The 20,251-nt window shown below is 40.7% G+C and overlaps 1 protein-coding gene and 1 pseudogene across 1 annotated transcript in view; both read left to right on the top strand.

Annotated features, from left to right (window-relative positions):
• Positions 1 to 1,861: 1,861 nt before the first annotated feature.
• Positions 1,862 to 6,569, top strand: LOC144526679 (multidrug and toxin extrusion protein 1-like; annotated as a pseudogene).
• Positions 6,570 to 8,676: 2,107 nt separating this feature from the next.
• The window catches only part of ece2a (endothelin converting enzyme 2a), a 94,686-nt gene continuing 83,111 nt past the window's right edge, over positions 8,677 to 20,251 (top strand). Inside the window, exons 1-2 of the mRNA XM_078264007.1 lie at positions 8,677 to 8,949; positions 9,976 to 10,140. Of these exons, the coding sequence (XP_078120133.1) occupies positions 9,981 to 10,140 (160 nt within the window). The 5' untranslated portion in view covers positions 8,677 to 8,949; positions 9,976 to 9,980. The remainder of the gene's footprint in view (positions 8,950 to 9,975; positions 10,141 to 20,251) is intronic.

The raw sequence follows: 20,251 nt of genomic DNA, 5'->3' as shown, positions 1-20,251 counted from the left end.
AGTTTAAGAGCCACATTGGTGGGTTCCGACACAGAAAAAGCAACTCTCGTCCATTAAGATGAACGGGCACTTTTTCCTCACACCACTGTATAACACAGGTTTTGTAGTTTGATTGCCAATGTGAGCCAAAAACAGATGCCTTTTCAATGTCAGATAAAGATGGAAATAGCAGTGTGACACTACCATCTGCAGGGGAATAGCCTATATGACATTACTCTCCTGCACAGAAGTTTGTATTTTTAATATAAATTAAATATGATTATATGTATTTCTTTTTTTTCTGATGTATTATCTCTGATGTATTATCTCCAAAGAGCCAGAAATGGAAGAAGTATTCAGACCTTCTACTTAAGTACAAGTACCAATACAACATTAAAAATACTCCATTACAGGTAAAAGTCCTACATTCAATGATATTCCTTTATTGTGTTGTATATCTTTTTTGTGCATGTTATAGATTTACAAAGTGAAAAAGCCCAAAGGGAGTTACTATCTCCAACAGAAAACACTGTTCACAAACTGCTCCAAGCATAGCATCATGCTAGCAACACACACACACACACACACACACACACACACACACACACACACACACACACACACACACACACACACACACACACACACACGTCCTTTTACATGTACTAATGGAGAGATGTCAGAGTGAGTGGGCTGCAACTGCTGAACAGGCCTGTGCGGTTCGGGGGGGGGGGGGGTTCAGTGCCTTGCTCAAGGCCCCAACTCCCTATGGACTGAGCTACTGCCTTACCTAGCTACTGCGCATGTGCGACCCCCAACAAAGATGGAACAGAAGTGCGATGCCTCACTCTGTAGCTAAAACAGAGAGCTCAACACACAGGGTGAAAAGAGGAGCTGCAGCAATGTGTAGTACAACAAATATATGGTGTTTTTTGAAAATTAAACTATTAAACCTATTCTGATATAACCTCTAAATACATTTATTAACTTGAAAATGAGCATAATATGAGCACTTTAAGGTGACTATATGTAACTTTCTGAAACTGTGTAATGTTCCATCTGATGATCATAAATGACCTGTAACAGCAAACGAGACTAACAGTGAAAAGAACACTAGTTTTATATAGTTTTTATTAATGCCTCTCTCTCATGATGCTTTGGCTCGTGATACAATACTTTCATTCTCGTTTCATTTAGTTTAATTTTTTTTATTATTTTTTATTCGTGACACAATACTTTCATTCTCGTTTCATTTAGTTTAATTTTTTTTATTCAACCTTTATTTAACCAGAAAGTACCTTGAGATTGACCTGGCTAAAATAGCACACAATTACCAGGGCTGCATCTCATGGCCCTTATTTAATAGCTCCTCAACTCCTCGGTCCTTGGCTGAACCGAAGTTGTCCTGTCCCTCCTTGTGAAGGCCGTCTCAAAGCTCTTATTTCTGCCCCGAGGAGCAAGCATCGAGGAGGGATCACTGAGGAGCTATAGGCGAGGATACGCGGGAGCAGCCTTCCCGGAAGCCGTGCAGCTGAAGGAGTTGCTAACTCCGCCCATACAGCTGAAAAATTCACGTGACGCTTCAGAGGAAAGGACGTCTCATCACTCTAAAAATACATTTGCTCGTTGCCTCTCTCCTGCCATGATTTCCTCCCGTCTCTCCAGTGCCTCCTCGGTGGGAGGGTCTAAGATACTAAAAAGGGAGGCAAGTGGAGGACTCGAGGAGGCAATTTAAGGGCTATGAGATGCAGCTAAGGTTACAAAATTATAAAATTAGCATGTCAGAACAGACAAGGGACAATTAAAAATAGAACACATTAAAAACAGACAAGAGGCAACAGATGCATACAAATACAAAATCTAGTTTCACATATAATACAGTATGTACTTCTGTATGTTTGCTCTCAGACTCTCCCAGCTGTATGTGAAAATCTCCATGCCTTCTCTACCAGTAAGTTCAGTCTACATTAAGACATAACATCCATGTCCTTCCTATTTGTTTGTATATTTAAATTGTATGTACTCCTATTCAATGTCCTGTCTGCAGGCAGTTTTTTTGTACCAGCTGCTGGAGAGGTATCTACAGAACCTGGTACAGTGCACATCTACAGAAACACACTGGTAGCTGAAGAATTGAAAAGAAGAAAAGAATGTTATTAAGGTCAACACTGAGCCCATGTTGTACTTTGATTGGCAGGGTATCATCTGGCCTCAGGTGATAATTGGAGTCATTGCAAATGTTGTCAATGTAATTATCAACTACATCCTCCTCTATGTGCTGGACATGGGCGTTGTGTAAGTGTACCCACCACCATAAGACATTAGTGGGTGACCTGTTATATAGCATTTTCATGTTCATACTTGTATTTTGTGTTAGTACTAGAAAATGTTTACATGCTTTAATGTTCAAAAAACACTTAATTGTTCTCATACTGCTCAGGGCTGCTGCACCTGTATTCACCCTCAGTCTTTTAGACGCTCTGTTGGAGCATCTGTGTCTTTAAGCCCCCCTCCCGAAAAAGCCTGCCGTATGTCCTTCTTTTCGGCTGGATGTCCGTTACCTTACGCTTTCTTTGTGTTGGAATTTTAAACTCAGCTCCTCAGATCTCTGCAGGGTAAATCCAGACAGCTAGCTAGACTAGAGATCTGTCCAATTGGAGTTTTCTGTTGCATGACTAAAACAACCTTTGAACGTACACATGTTCCACCAAAACAAGTTTCTTCCTGAGGCTATCTTGCAGCTGCACCAGGGCTCCCTGCGGTGCTTAGCATTGCCGAAGACGATTGTGATTGGTTTAAAGTAATGCCATAAACCAGAGCACGATTTTCTCCCATCCCGGAATGCTTTGTGGACTCGCCAGACCCTCCTTCGCAGCGCTGTGGAGGAAGGTCTGGCAATGCGAGACTAAGAGTAATGTGACCCGGAACTGGGGAGAATTTAACAACATTGGCATCAAAGATTACATCTTTCACTGCTTTAGCATATAGCTACATGCACAATATTAACAGTCAGTAGCTTAAAAAAAACAACTCTCCAGTCCTGCCTGCCTGGAGCAGATGACCAATCATAGGAGGCCGGCTCAGAGTTACGTAACACGGAGCCGAAAGTAGAAAAAAATACTTTGAAATTGGAGCGTTCAGAACAGTTGGAAATCTAACTAACCCTAATATTTTAGCTCAGGGATTTCTCTGAAATATGTTTACCTCATTATTTGCATGAAAATCTGCCATTATAACATTATAGATATAAAAGCATAAAAGTTCACCTTTAAGCTCTGATAGTGTTGTATGCACTTATTGTGCCGAAAATATTTTCAATTGTATCTGTATCAGCCTTTGATTTATTGTCTCACAGATTATGAGTGTCAGTGAGTTACCTGTTTCATTTTAACTTGTAAACTTTTGAAATACAGGGAATCTGCGGTAGCGAATGCTATTTCACAGATAACTTTGGTTCTGACATTGTACATTTACATGCTCTGGATGGGGTTACACAAGGCAACATGGCCTGGTGAGTTTTCTCTCTTTTTATCTGTCCGTCCCATTTTCATGAACATGATATCTTAGGAACCCCTGTGGGGACTTTCTTCAAATTTGGCACAAACGTCCACTTGGACTTCAGGACTTCAACTGACTGGTTAGTTCAGTTCTACATTTTCTTAACATGTTTAATTTTGCCCCCTAGGTTGGTCACTGGACTGTCTGCAGGAATGGGGTGCATTCACCCAGGTGGCCATTCCCAGCATGTTAATGATGTGTGTGAGGCTTTTTGGCTGGTGTGATCAGTGAGGTTGAGTGGGGAGCTCAGTCAGTTGCCTTTCAGATGATCGGAATTGTTTTGATGGTAATTCTGATGCAGTTGATTTTTGTTGTAAATCGGACTGCGAATCGTTTTTTGTTTTTATTCTTTATTTTCTGTACTGTATGTGTTAATTCCTGATCATTAATCATTCCTTGATCATTTGACAATACCTAAATTGTGTGTATTGTAAACTTTTCAGTATTACCGTACATTTCTGCACTTTTTAAGACTTCATGATGGACCTTCGCTTCTTTTCAGGCCCTCCAGATGTATGTATGAAGTCTCTGATAAAGTGTTTCAGCATTTGCAATTTGACATTGTTGTATCCCTTTCTGCACCATAGCTCCCATTCGGATTCGGGGTAGCTGCCAGCATACGGGTTGGGAATGCTCTTGGTGCTGGGAACATTAAACAGGCCATGGAATCTGGCAAGGTCTCCTTCATCTGTACATGTAAGAACAAATGCATCCATGAAATGCTACCTCCCATCCACAGCAAATCACTTATAAGCACAGTCAATTCTACAACATAAAGTAATGTCAGTACTTGTATCACGTCTTTTTGGCTCTGTCGGGAGTCAGAAAAAAGATGCTAATAAGTTGCATTATGAGAAGTTTAAGATCTAGTGTTTCCAGGGTCTCTTGATTTTGACCATTCCTTCTGACAAACATCTTTTTGCAGAGATAAATACTAAATCTCTGAATTGTCCATTTAAATGTTAAGTGTATACATATATGCAAATTGCTGTGTTTTCCCAAATTTTCACATTAGTAAGTCTTTTTTTTATTTTTTATTGATTGCCCAGATTTGTTTATACTGTAGCTAGCATCTGTGTTCTTCTTCTATTCAATCCAGTTACAGTCTCATGCTTTGTGGGAATTATTCTTGGATCATCTAAGAATGTGATTGGTTACATCTTTACAACAGAAAAGTGAGTATGGAATATTCTAGAAAAAAATGATTTTCAAAGTATCTGATATAACATCCAACCTTGAGCCTGTCTAACTGTGTTAGTGTTGATGATTGTTTTCGGTCAAAAGAGTTCCCAACAGACCCTTAGAAAGCCTTTACACAATGTGCTTTTAGTTCAAAAGGAACATACTAAAACCATGGCCACATGATGGTAGCATGCTACTCTCAACATTACAAAAGCACACAAAAAACATTAAATTCCCCAGCGCAAATTATGCATTTCTGCTGCTGATGTACATCTTTGTTTGCATCTTTTAGAGAAATCATTCAACGGGTTGCTGATGTCATGATCATATTGGGGTTCTTCCATCCTTTAGATGCCATGATGGTAAGGGAGTAGTTGTCATAACTTATTATCATTATAAATCTAAGCAAAGGAGATAGAGCCTGAATGCTGTATTTGATGTGGGCAGAATGTGACAAGGGGCATTATACGAGGAGCAGAGAAACCAAGTATCGGGGCCATCTGTATCTGGGATATTACTGCATCGGCATTCCTATTGGAGCGTCCCTGATGTTTGCAGCCAAAATGGGCATCGTAGGTGAGGACTAAAGAGCGATTGACACTGCCATGTAACTTTAAAGTCTTGTTTGAAGCAAGTTTGAGTGTTGGTTTGTCTTCTCTGTTGCAGGACTGTGGTTGGGGATTTTTGTTTGTGTCATTCTACAGGTCGCATTCTTTATTATTTTCTTGTGTAAACTAAATTGGAGAAAGGCTGCTGAAGAGGTGAGTGACCACACTTTAAAATGACATGAAATATACTGACTGACTGAGAATTGAATTCTTTAAACAGCAGATATTGTTTTTTTATCCAACACAAATTTCCTTCGGGATAATAAAATCTATCTTATCTTATCTTATCTTTACGTGACATAACCATAATACATTTCAATGTTTTACTACAATGTTACTGAGAATGCAACATACACTGTGGCATCCATTTTAGCTTTGATTCATATTGGACAGGAAGACAGGACGGTGAAAATCAAGCCTCAGGATCGGACAAGCAACATCAAAAGTGATTTATTGTATGAGGTATCATGACATTTCACAATTTGCAGCTAGTTATAGAACTTTTATTTTAAAGGTAGTAATTTGCTAAGAAAGTACGGTACTCAATTCAGCTTTTCTTTGTCTCAAATTTAGTAGGACAATACACACTGTGGTATTGGTAAATACATGTTCTGGTTGTAAAAGTAATCATTTGCAGTCACAAAATAAACTGAAAGTAAGAATATAATATGACCCATACAAACACAAAATGTCACCTGCTCTATTCTTGTCTTGCTTTTTCCATCTTTTGTATGCAGCATGTCCCTCAAGCACATAATCCCACGTGACACAATGTCTCATGTTTAGGCACGAGCAACACTCAGTACACAACAATCCATTTCACACGTGGGAGACCTAAGAGAATGTGAAAAACATAATTGTGCTTTGTTCTACCTCCGGTTTGGGGTATCTCAAGACTTTCCATGCCTTCCCACTAGCCTAACCCTTATGCACACACTCCCTGGTAGTTTCTGCCCTCTATAGTAACAACGAGGAAATTACACTAATGTTCCTGTAACAGCAACTTAAAGGTGCTCTAAGCGATGTTGGGTGACGTTACTTCTTGTTGACGTTCGAAGTATTCAAACAAGCTCGCCCCTCCCTCCTCCTCATTCCATCTGTGAGGAGACAGCCGACGCTGCAGTACCACGGCCTCTGTTGGTCAGGCAGCTGGTGGTGCGTCGTGGCCTGACCGTGCTCTTCATGGTGCTCATCCTCGCAGCGGGGATACTCACCAGCCAAATGCTTCTCAAACACAAATGACCGAAACTATACTGCTGGCTGTCTCACAACTGTGTGGTTTGGGTTAAGTGCTACATCACATAGTAATATGCAGTGGTGGAATGTAACCAAATAGGCCTACATTTACTCAAGTAACCTACTGTACTTAGTACAATTTTGACCTAGCCTACTTGTATTTCACTTGAGTTTTTTCATTTCCTGCTACTTTCTGCTCTTACTCCAATACATTTGAGAGGCAAATATTTTACTTTGACTTTACTATATTTATTTGACACTTAGAGTTAGTAGTTACTATACTACTAATCTACCCAGTAGTATACAGAATATATAAAATTGGATCCACAATTCCTTACATTTTAAATTAGGACTTTTGTAATTCAGTATTTTAGGCTAAGGTATTTCTACTTTTACTTAAGTTAACATCTGAGTACTTCAGCCACCACTGGCAATATGTTAAAATTAAAAGTAGGCTGTATCTAATTCAAGTTCTTTTTTCAGATTCCACAAAGTAATGCGTCATTTCTTTGTGCTATATAATCTCCACATTTCATTGTGCAGCTCATTTTACTCCTGTAGATTTAAAGTATGTGGTTTGAGTTCAATTTGTTTCTAAACAAAAAGTTGATATATTAGTTAGTTACAATGTCTACATGTTTTGTAATTAATGGAACAGCACACCCTGCAGGTGTGTTTTGTTTTCCATGCAATGAGAGCTTAAAGGTCCCATGGCATGACAGTTTCTCTTTATGAGGTTTTTTAACATTAATGTGAGTTCCCCCAGTCTGCCTATGGTCCCCCAGTGGCTAGAGATGGCGATAGGTGTAAAAAGAGCCCTGGGTATCCTGCTCTGACTTTGAGAAAATGAAAGCTCAGATGGGCCGATCTGGAATCTTCCCTTCATGACGTCATAAGGGGAAAGGTTACCTCCCCTTTCTCTGCTTTGCCCGCCCAGAGAATTTGGCCCGCCCATGAGAAAGAGAGAGACATCATGGCTTGCAAACAAGCGAAGCATGGCAGTTGGTCAAGGCCACACCCCCACCCTCCACCCCTCTCGCCTCCTCAATTGCATTTAAAGCTACAGACACAGAAATGGCACATCCTAAGGAAAGGTCATTGTGGGACTGGCTCTAGTGGCTGTAATTCAGCACCAAGGCTGAATTTCGGGAAAGAGACTTCAGATACAGTATTAGGGGACCACTAAGGCCTATATAAAAGAGACTTCAGATACAGTATTAGGGGACCACTAAGGCCTATATAAAAGAGACTTCAGATACAGTATTAGGGGACCACTAAGGCCCTATATAAAAGAGACTTCATATACAGTATTAGGGGACCACTAAGGCCTATATAAAAGAGACTTCAGATACAGTATTAGGGGACCACTAAGGCCTATATAAAAGTATCAAAAAAGCAGCATGACATAGGACCTTTAAATCACACCTGCTGGGCAGCTGCTGTATTGTTTTAACCTTCTGACTGTTGGACTGCTGGTATATGATGTGTGTGGTATGTTGTGTTGTGTTGCTGAGTATGTGAACTGTACATGCAAACTGTGAGACTGTGTGAAGTGTGAAGTGTGAACTGTGTTGTGTTGTTAGGTATATAACGTATACATGCACTGGTGTTCTGCACAAATAAAGTCCCTAATGGATATATAAAGTTCAGTGGATTGAATTGAATTTTCTCTGAACGCTCAGCACTAAATGATCATGCCTAATGCATTTTCTATCTAGCGGCATATGTTGTGTTCTATAAAAAGTAGTAATAGGCCTAGAAGTTCAAAATGTGGTACACCATCTTATTATTTGAAATGTATTGACTTGTTTTAAGAAGAAGAAAAGCCAGGAGAAAGTGATTTTACAGCAATTTTATCTCACTATAAAGGGAAAGGATGGGAATTGGAAGGGGTATTAGGAACAACTAGAGACACTGTGTGGGAAAATAGAGGGGTAATACATATTTTAATAAGCAACGGATTGTTAAATATAATATAATATAGGTATTTACCTTTATTTATTGTATGTTATTATCACAGACTAAATAATGTAAAGTCGAGCCTGTTCTACATACTCCGGTACGGAAGGTGGCGGCATGCACCGAAAAAGTTGGTATTGTGATCCGCAGATGAAAAGAAAACGCAGGGAAGAAGAAGAAAAACATATCAACAAGGAAATACCGGTGTCTTTTCAAAACTGATAATTTATTAAAGGACTCTGCAGCTTTTAGACTCACTTCGACTTCTCATTAATAGTTATTGTGTTGTAGATGTAGATACGTTTGCAGTAAGTGTACCCACACGGTCTGGGGCACTTTAGCTTTCATGCTGTAAAAACTAGCCTACAACACGTGGATTCAGTGCGTGTTTACTGATTACACAGCCATTGGCTTTAACGAGGAATTCGTAAGTAGCCAAAGCCCATTTTGTGTGCGTGCGTGCGTGCGTGCGTATGTGTGTGTGTGTGTGTGTGTGTGTGTGCGCGCGTGTGCGTGCGTGCGTCACAGTCTGAAATTAATGGAACTGTAACAAAAAAGTAAAGTGTAGCGGCTCCAAGTTATACGCCATTTTTGTATACGTGCAGTTTCGTGTCCCAAATTTGCCGCTCAAAAAGTCATTTATTAAGTCATTTTGGGTTAGGGACGCCTGGGAGGGATTCTAATTTAGAGGCGTTCAGTCATAATCCCGCAGATAGATGGTAGCTTTGGGACACTCAGTTTTTGGAAAATAATAAACTAACCTGTCTCTAATAAGACCCTCATCATTTGAGACACTCAGTTTTTGGAAAATAATTTGGGACACTAAACTGCACTTATAAATGAACTCTCAATTTCTGGCAGCGCCTAAAAACAAGTGACCCTCTGTCACTTCAAGCTTTAAACAGCCAGGAGGTAAACGGGGAGGGGAAACAAGTCGAGTCTAATGGAGCATATGAATACATGATGGTTCCTGGTCAAAGCTAGTAACGTACTAGCCACAATGAAAGTAGGGCTGAACGATTTGGGGGCAAAAAATCCTTTCTTACCAGATATTGCGGTTTAGCTACATATTTCTTTAGCTACATATTGCAACTTCTACGATCATGTTAAATAAACTAATACAAAATAAATGAAAACTCCACTGAAAATAGGACATTTCTGTCAACAATGTGTGTTATGTAACATTCCAGAGTTATGAAAAAACAGTAAATATAATAATGAAAAGAGGAATCAAAAATGTTCGACCAAATGTCACACCAAACATTCACATACATATTTCACATTTGATTAATCGCGGTCTTCACGATTAGCTAATCGCATTCCTATTAAATCGTGATTTCGATTTGAAAACGATTAATCGTTCAGCCCTAAATGAAAGCAGTTAAAAGTGTTCTTTTCTGAAATGGAAACTATTTTGATTTTTGATTTTTCTTCTCACATTTACATGTCACAGAGAGCATGGACTACGTACCCGATGACAACTCCAGGTACAAAGACGTTGACTACTGGGATGAAAGATACAAGACAGAGCAGAGTTATGATTGGTTGGGCAGATTCTCCAAATTCCGGCACCTTCTGGAAAAGCACGTCCAGAAAGAAGACTCTATTCTGATACTTGGTTAGTAGTCTCATGTTATTCTGATTGCACAACACACAAAGATTACGCATCACTTGGTCAGAACATATTGGCAACATTTGGGGGATTTCTGGTAAATTAGGGGTCCCCTAGTTCGAGTCAAGCAGGGGACTCATGTTGCAAGTCACTCTTAAGTAGAAGTGGGAAAAATGTTCAGTATGATACCTGAGTTTTGGTAACTTCATCAAAACAATCAAAAACAAAAAAAAAAACAACTCCGAAAAGACAGTTAACCACAGGTTCCTGTTAATCTTATGATGGACATGTGTTGTGATATTTAAACAAACGATCCGTCAACGGCGAAATAAAAGCCTCTGATTTTACGAGAGGTCTGAGAGATCTCCAGCTTACCTTCGGGGTCTCTGAGCCAGTCATGGCCGAGCGAGGAGCTAGCGGCCGGGGCAGGCCAGCGCCTGCTGGCTGTCGCCTCATTTCATGGAGATCAACTCCGAAAACTTTGAAGCAAATTGTCAATTTGGCATCAATTTTCACGAGACTGCCTATATTCGAAATCTAAACAGTTAATTTCTCGCCTAAAATGTTGTCAGAAGTGAAATTAGTGATGAATAAGTTGGCGAAAATTGTTAAAATTGTCCCGTTGTTGGTCTGTCTGTACCGGAAACCCGACCCTAGTTGACCTAGGTTCATATGCTGAAAAGGGAAAAGAGAAAAGACCCTGAAGTAGGAGCTGAAAGAGTTACAGGAACTGCGGCCAGAGGGACTTAAAAATCCCCAAATTGGTCCAGTCGGAACACGAGAAAAAAAGGGTTCTAGGAATTCTGTGTTCTAGGAACTGCAAAAATCCCTGTATTCTCTCTGTTAAGGACACTGAAGATGAGTTCACCATCATTTTTAAATGAGAAGCCACACTTTATTAAAGATTTGTTTTGGCATTGAATAGACAGGAGAGCTGTAGATAGGAAAGGGGGAGAGAGACAGGGAATGATGATGCAGCAAAGTGCCGTAGGTTGGAATCGCACCCGTGGCCACTGTGGCAAGGACTGAGCCTCGGTACATAGGGCGCATGCTCAACCAGGTGTGCTGCCTAGGCGTCCCAGAAGCCACACTTCATTGCTTAAGAAACTGGAATCCCCTGGGCTTTGGAGGGGAATTTTGAAATGTGTCCACAAGATGTCACTGTTCCCTTAAAAATAAATCCAGTTCTCTTACACTCACTACCTGCAAAACTGTTTTTTTAATTTGAAATGGCCCTGCTGCTCCCTAAACACGTAAACAGTTAGAGCATGAACATGGTGTTGTGGCCCCCGGACATAGAGCAGACCTGTATGTGAATTGGAGCTGCTCAAAATAAGCCAGGCAAAAAGCTGGTGGAGGCATTGTTACTATAAACACAAATTCTTCAGTAGATTCCTCTTGGTTTGGTATTTATTTTAAGCCAGATTAAGAATGTATCTGTTCATCATTTGTTATTTGCCTACTATTGTTGATAAAGAGTGCACAGCTATGGACCTGTGTAATACAGTGGTTCTTAATTTGATTGTTTTATCTATTTAATCATGATCAAAAACAAGCAATTTGTTCCCCGAGGTTGATGTAGTCACTTCTGATAGCATGCAGTAAGTTGCATCTTTGCAAAAGGCCAATATTCGATGGTTAAAAGTTTTTTTTAAAGAAGAAGTTTTAGTCATGCTTTTTAGTGTTTATCATCAGGATGAGTTAAACGCAGATGTATGTAGGCTGACATGCCAGCTTCAAAGGTTTGTTGGAACAGTTATACCTCCACAGCAGCATAGATGGCTGTGGTGGTCTGTTTCTTTCTGATGCGAGCCTTGTTTATGCATACTCAGTGGTGGCTATGTGTGTGTGTTTGTGGGCTTTGTTAGGGGAGGTTTGTTAAAGTTGTGTCAGGGAGTGACAGGTTGGGCTTTTCACTCGACAAAATACTCCCTGTTTTGCTTTTGTCTAATTCCTGCAAGACTACAGTGCCCGTATACAGACAGGTTTATGATACTTAGAGATTTTCTTTTATGTGGATGTAATGGTCTGTTTAAAATACTGCATTGTCAAACACATTTCTAGGTGAGAACATTGACAGACAGATGGACACAAATAGTATACAGCCTCACTTTTTCAATGTGTTTCTTAAGGCACAGTCGATTATCGGCCGTTGGACAGTCTGGCGAGGTCGGTGACTCGAGTCTGTTCGGTGTGTTCCGTGCCGTCGTCCGTCGGAGGAGCTGTCGGCCTTCATTTTGGCCGACCTGACATGCTCAGTCGGAGACAGGGCAGTCGGGACTCACCCGGAAATGGCGAGCAGATGAGCCTCTCAAAATCTGATGAAAATCTTTTAAACTGACCTTTGTCGATCTCAAATGAAGACAGATTCAGCAACTGCACGGCCTATTTCTCGCTTAAAATGTTTTCAGAAATATGTTTCGGGTGAACTATTTTAGTACAATATGAGATCGGATTCCGAACATAGACAGTATATAAGAATGGACCAACAGATCCCGTTGCTCTGGACGGAGACCAGTGAAGGATATTAGAAGCACTTTTCCAGTGATGGCTGAGCGTTACTGTGCAGCCTCCAACTGAGAGAGACGACGTAGATGTGACGTGAGCAACCTGTCTGAAAGTTGTAAGTCTTCTGGTAGCTGTGCCAAGAGAAATCTCAATCATTCCCAATCTTACAGAGACAGAGAGCGTAGGTATATGTAAGGAGATAACATGGACACAGGCTAATTATTGCTAACTAAAATGCTAGTTAACATTAGTAATTAAACTTAAACAGCTAATGTAAGTCGAAACTGACTGCGATCTTCTCCTGTACTGTACGGTAATTCCTCTACTATGTGACAGTAAGTCGCGTGGTTATGACACAATCATTAGCCTATTTTTACAAAAACGTCTGCTACGGAGCCATAACGTGAGGTACAAGGTAATGGAGCCTTTTATACATTGTCGTGTTTCTTTAGAAATAAACAATGGACAAATAGAGTCTTTAAACGCTTCAGATGTAAAGTTATTCGCTGTCAAAGTGACGTCAAAATGAATGGAAGTCAATGGAATGCTAACGGGAGGTGAGTGCTTATTAGCATCAAAATGGCGCCATAGGAGATTCGGGTTGTGAGGAGACGCTTACCCCCTTGATTCTGAACAAGCCGCCATGACAGTCTGGCTGTGAATTTCCGGAGAAAAAAGACCCACGTGACTCGTTCGTCCTATCAGCTGCCGGTTTTCATTTTCTGGGAAACAATACAGAGAAGCGCCGCCTGCTGTTATGGAGACGTATTACACGCAGAGCGTACGCTCAAGTCGGCGTCGCCTCAGTGTGTTTTGAGGCATTTTTTTGGACCTCGGGGACCCGACTGATCAGTCCAACCGCCTTTTCTACCGACAGTCGACCGTCTGGTTGGTGTGTAAGCACCTTTTAGGCACACCTACAGCAATGAGGGCTCTGGAGTCTGATATATAAAATATTTTATCTTGCTTCTCTCCTGTGTTACACTGCAGCAGGCAACACCAGGGCAGAGCACTTTCTGCACGCTGATTTAAACCCAAAGGAGAGCCATTATATCGCTTGAGAGCTCTCATCTTGGAGGGCATCTCTCTCTGGGCGTCTGTCTGTCTGTGTCTCTCTCTCTCTCTCTCTCTCTCTCTCTCTCTCTCTCTCTCTCTCTCTCCTCTCGCCAGATCATTGAATCACACGTTTCTGTCACCAGCACGTGTTGCCGTACACATGCACAGAGAAGCAGCTATGTAGGGAAACCTGAGATGTGTGAACCCCTTAGTTGTTGTAGTTATAGATATGAATAGCTCTGAAAAGCACTTAGATATCTCCACGCTTGGACAAACGCCTGCTCTGTAAATCCAAAGGGACTATTGTCTCTCGTATAAAAATGACACAATTAATTACCATCCTTATAGGTGGAGCGGGGCATAATTTGACAGAGAGGAGGGAAGATGTAAAGGAAGACTTAAGGTGCCACCGCGCTGTTTGTATGTGTGTGATGAGTGGATAAAGGAAAGAGAGATGGAAGGGAGGTAAATAACTAATCAGGTTTGGGCCACTTAACTGTCTCAGATGGAGGTAATTTCCATTAAGATACAGCACAGAGAGAACGACACAAGGGAGGGAGGCATGCATAGATGGGGCGAGCTGGAGTGATTTGCTGCACGCTGATGATGTCTTTCTTCTTCCTTTGTTTATCTGTACAGTTTCATACATGCATTTTGCTGACATCCTCAGCCTTCATTTACCTGTTTTCTCCCCACCGCACTTCTTTCAGCCTGCTTTTTTGAAATCTGGAGAGACTGGCTTCACCATCACACTGTTCTTGCTAACCCACTTCTGCCTTTCAGTATTATTCTTTATTTGTCATGAACTCCTACTCAGAATTGTATGTGGTTATAGTCTAGATGGGAAGACTAAAGACTAAATATTGTAAGCATGCATGATCACACAGTGTAATCACTCTATTTTATGTTTTATTCAAAAGAGAAATGAGTGGTGCTACTACATTTATTTAATCAATTACCAACTTTATGGCAGCATTAGAATAATAATAGTTCTTAAAAAAGATAAGTCTGGTAATATTCTATATCCAGGAAATTGCCTTATTTATTCTTTGTGACATTCTATATTTTTCGTATTCAACAAATCCCATGAAAAGACCAAAACCAACAATAAATTGTTATGACTAACAAGGAGTGTTGAGTATCCAAAGCCTGATAGAACGCCATCCTTGAAACACATAACACATAATCGGGCACACAGTTGCACGTGATAACATGTTTCTTCATTATAATAAACTCAGGCATTTTAGTTTATTTTGAGCCAGTCCCACACACATCATACTGCTGCTAAATACTCACTAGTAGAGATATGAAGATATTTAAAATGTATATATATTATAAAAAAATGTCTTTGAGATATATATATATATATATATATATATAACAGCAGCCAAACTCCTTCACGGCAATATTAACGTCATTTCGATGTTCTGATCCTCGCACGTTATGTTCATTTTGCACTAAAGATTGTTATAAAATGAGAAAGTGCTCATTATTTTTCATTTGCCAAGTATTTCTTTCACACATGAGTACACAAAAATAGGCTTTACCATGTGGTTTCATTTATTGAATTACCAGAAAACATGCTATATCGTCATACATATCGTCATCGAGATATGAAATAACCTATATCAGGATAGAAGATTTTGGCCATATCACTCAGCCCTTTTCACTAGTTCTAGTCTAGTTTCCAAAAATATACATATCATTTACTGCAGTTTAAATTACGATTTGATAAAACACCTGTCCACTTTTTTTAAATGAAAATTAAAGATTTATGTCTTCAGTTTGTCTGAAGACATAAATGTCTCTTCTACAACACTGTAGCCATGTTCACTCTATCTTGTCTACTTCCTGCTAACTGGTACTAAATCACTTGGTAACTGTGTTTTTTATTAGTAGATACAGTATTGATCCTCTAGTCCCTCATGATAACCAAGGTGGTAAAATCATTCATAATAGCATATCCTGTTTAGAAGCTGCACTGCCCACTCAGACACCTACGTTCACCACAATGACAATAGGTCAGTGTTGTTTCTGTTAAAATGATGCAGAAACTTGCTTATTTAGAGTGCAGTAACATTTCTTGGAATAATAATATGGAGAACCAGTGGTGGCCTAAAGGTTAGAGAAGCGAGCTTATGCCCGGGAGGTCGTCGGTTTAATCCCCAGACCGACAGGATACAATCTGGGTGGGGAAAGTGAAAAAGCAGCACTTGTCAGCACCACTGAGGTGCCCTTGAGCAAGGCCCTTAACCTCAACCGCTCCAGTGGAGCTGCTCAGTGGCCAGCACATCAGACTGTGGTTGTACTGGGCAGCTTCCAGGTATGAATATGTAACTGTGTGAATGTGATCAGGGTGTTCCTGCAAAAGAGAGGCTTCCTCTCAGGTAAAATAAAATAAATAAAAATGCACTTGTATTGGCAATGTACATATACAGTGTATTGGAAGTGTGATGGCTTAGGTCTACCAACAGGCCTACGGTTATGGAACAGGACGTAGTGAAACAAATATGCCACTGGCAGATTCAGGTTTTTGAATGGAAAGTAAACTCCAACATTGATAATAGTGGAATGTTATTCAGAGCTGTAAAGATGAATCGATTACTATTACAACTATTTTGATAATCGATTAATTGTCATTCTTTATAAATATTCTCTGATCCCCCTTTCTTAAATCTGAATATGTTCTAGTTTATTCACTCCTCTAATAACAGTCAACTGAATATCTTTGAGTTGTGGACAAAACCAGACATTTGAGGACGTCTTCTTTGGCTTTGGGAAAGCACTAATCAACATGTTTTCCCCATATTCTGACATTATATAGACCAAACTACTAATCGACTAATTGAAAAAATAATCGACAGGTTAATCGACAGTGAAAATAATGGTTAGTTGTAGCCCTAATATTATTTTTAAAGTACTGTGTGTGGCTCACCATAATGTGACCTAACCATGCTGATTTCTGGCTGGGCCGGCTGAAGGCCTGGGGTGGTGTGTGTCACAGCATTGCGTCAAGCAGTCCCTGACCCTCCACCTGACCTCTATGTCTGTTAGCAACATTACCGAGCATTAGCGATGATCAGCTCACACGGTCCAGTTCCTGCCTGCCGCACATAGTCACGGCTCCTTCTTTTATGGCTTGCTCCGGGCTGCTGTCAGTGATGTAATGATCCCACGTCTCCAAGTGGTCAGAGCTCATGCCTCGGTCCCCAAGGCGAGGGGTGATGATGTAATGACTCTGTTCTATAGCAGTGAGTGGGGCTGAGATGTGTGTGAGGTGGTGTCCTGGGAGTTTCCATCTGCCTACCATGTTGTCTACATGTATATAGAGTGCACCTGGTAAAGAGGGCATGACGCACAATCGCTACAGTCAGACCAGGAACACCTACCTTTCATGGACCACAGGGCTGCTAACACGTGTGTGTGTGTGTGTGTGTAGGTGTGTTGTGGCATCAAAACATTTCAGGAATATTTTTTTTATGTGCAAAAGGTTATTAAGGATAAAACTTATTACTGAAACTTTTTCAGAACTAGACATCCACACACACACACACACACACACACACACACACACACACACACACACACACATAATGGTCCAGCATTTTGGCCCCACAAAGCTGTCCAGACCCCACAAGTATACTGTATTCCCGTATTTTTGGACCCCATGAATATAGTTATACAAAAACACACACAGAGACACACACACACACACACACACACACACACACACACACACACACTTTACAGTTTTTGTTAAAGTTTGAAGTTATGGGTTTGCTGCATGTCTGTTGATGGTTGTTTAAATGCTTATCGGTGGCTTCGTTTTGTTGTTTCACTGGTAGGCTTTTTATGGATGTGTGTGCAAGTATGTATTTATATTTTATGCTCCACATTGAAGCTGAAACAATTACACAATTACAATTTCACAGAATATTAACGAGCAAACATTTTAAATTGATTATCATTTAAGTAATTTCTGAGCAGAAATGTCAAAACATTTGCTGGTAGCTGCCCCTCAAATGTGAAGATGCTGCTACTTCTTGTCCTTTACGAAAGGAAGCTGAAAATCTTTTGAGTACAAAAGCTCATTCTTGACCTTGAAAATAGTAGTTAACACAAACATCTTGATTGCACAATGCCCTCTGGCGATCTTTTTCCGGAGCTTTCAGTTGGATCTCAGGGTATTGATGACATATGAGCAAACTTCTGCATCACTCCCTGATATTTTTTTTTGGGATAACAAGCAATTTGAGGGTGCCATTTTGGGCATCTTTAATAGGCATAGTCCACTATTTTCTAACATTTAATACAACCGATTAATCAGGAGTATAATCAGCAAGATTAATTGCTAATGGAAATCCCTGTTAGTGCAGCCCCATTGCACATGTAATCTACTGAAAGAGTATGTTTTACCGTCCCTAAATGTCCTGCATTGCTGCCTCTATTTAGCTCACCCACTGACATCATTGTCCTGCCACTTTCTGGGTTCCTTCAGCTCCTGAGGGTGATGTAAGCGGTGTTCATTGGCAACGGAATCCAGAAATACCATGAATGTATTGTGGTGTGTGCTGTTTAGTCAGCTGTTGTGTGACTGTATGGCCCAGTGCTCTGACAACAAGTAGTAGTAGATAACTTAATTGTCCCCGTGGGGCAGTTGGGTTTGCGGCACAGTCGCAAGGCACTTCATGACAGGACATCAGACATATGATACAAACAAATAGTCCATACACCAGACACCGACAGACCTAACATGAAGAACATACATCACACACTACAATACACTATACACCCATGGGTATGACCAGGCCAGCTGGACATCCAGCTTATTTTGACTGATTTAAGGCTTTTACGGCTTGTGGTACAAAAGAGAATTTGGATCTGTTCTTGGTCAGAAGGGGTGGGCAGAAACGACGCCTAGATGGCAGTAGTTTAAAATGGGATGCCAGGGGTGGTGTGTAGTCATATACAATGTTATTGGCCTTTCTCACCAGTCTGTCGCTGTAAATGTGTTCAATGCTCGATAGTGTTATCCCAAGTAACTTGCTGGCAGTTTTAACTGTTTTTCTGATGACTTTTTCTGTGACTCAGTGGCATTTCCGAACTAGCAGATAATACAGCTAAGTTAAAATACTTTCAATAAAAGCAGTATAAAACATTTGCAGCATTTTGTTATTGACATTAATAACTAGGGCTGTGCTCGATTGAAGAAATTCTTAGTCGACTAACACTCATTCAATTCATTCAGAAAACTCATTCAGACTAATCGATTAGTTGATTTAATCGACGGATCTGTAAATCTGAGTTTCTCCACAAAGAGTCATGCACCACTTTAATTCTTGTGTTTGCCAGAGATGTGCTCGTACGTTTCTTGGAAATAAGTCATTCAGCATGAAAAAAGCATAAAACATGACTAATCGACTAAAGAAATCTAAGTTGACTAAGACCAAAACGACCGATTAGTCGACTAATCGACTAAGAGGGAGCAGCCCTATTAATAACAACATTATGCCTTTAATAAAGAACATTACCACATGCTAGCAACCATGTAAAGTCTTCCCTCTGTCACCCTCTCTGCCTCTTGCACGCCCCATCTTGCTCATTCATTCATTCCTCAGACCCATCCCCTTCTCTCCCCCCCCCTACCCCTTTTCCTTGTCGACCATTGCCTCACTTATGCCTTCCCTGTCCTCCCCTTTGCCTACTTGTCAGTATTTGGTATCAAAGACGTCCACCTGTGTGCCCGGAGCCCGTCCGGCTATATATAGCCGGAGCTGTTGAGATCTGTGGGAGCTGCACTTTTCACAGGACAGTCCAACTGTTGGTGGGCTATTTTGTTGAGCTACAGCTCATTCAGAAATTGGCATCCCAGTAAAGACTTGCACATTTCTCGAGTATCTATCAGCCACTGCTACTGTTTGATCTTTGTTATAGTCTTGAGTATTATATTGCAATATTAAATGTGTTGATATATGTAATAGACATAATTATTATCGCTGCTGAGTAAAATCCTCCCACCTCATGCTGGAAGACTCTGCAGGTCAGACATGCAGTTTTATGTTTGTGTACCTATGTGTCCCTATCACTGTGTGCACTGGGAAGAAGCTAGCCCACATACAAGAGTGTACTGTTAGTTTGTAAACCTATGCAGTACATGTCGAACTGGAGGAACATATAGGCTGAGCAGGAGGATTTAGGGGTGACAGTCCTCTCACTTCCCTTTTTTTTCCCTGCACTGATAGACATGCACACACACGGACACACACGGACACACACGGACACACACACACACACACACACACAGACACACACACACACACACACACACACACTCTGACCCGAAATGCTGATGGGATGGAAAGTCACTGGCAACACAGAAAATGTGGGGGGAGAGCAGGAGATATTTGAAGTCAGGAGTTAGGAGTTATGTCTTAGCAGCTGTCAGAAAACCAAGCTGATATCAGATATGCTGTTGCTAATGGGAAGTTCATCCCTCATTTTTACCCTCTCTTCCCCTCATTTTTTTTTACTTATCATCCCCTCTATTTTCTCC

Source organism: Sander vitreus, chromosome 12 (genome assembly GCF_031162955.1).
Source record: "Sander vitreus isolate 19-12246 chromosome 12, sanVit1, whole genome shotgun sequence".
Taxonomy (NCBI): domain Eukaryota; kingdom Metazoa; phylum Chordata; class Actinopteri; order Perciformes; family Percidae; genus Sander; species Sander vitreus.
The sequence above is the reverse complement of the archived record's forward strand: the minus strand, read 5'-3'. Positions and strand labels throughout refer to the sequence as shown.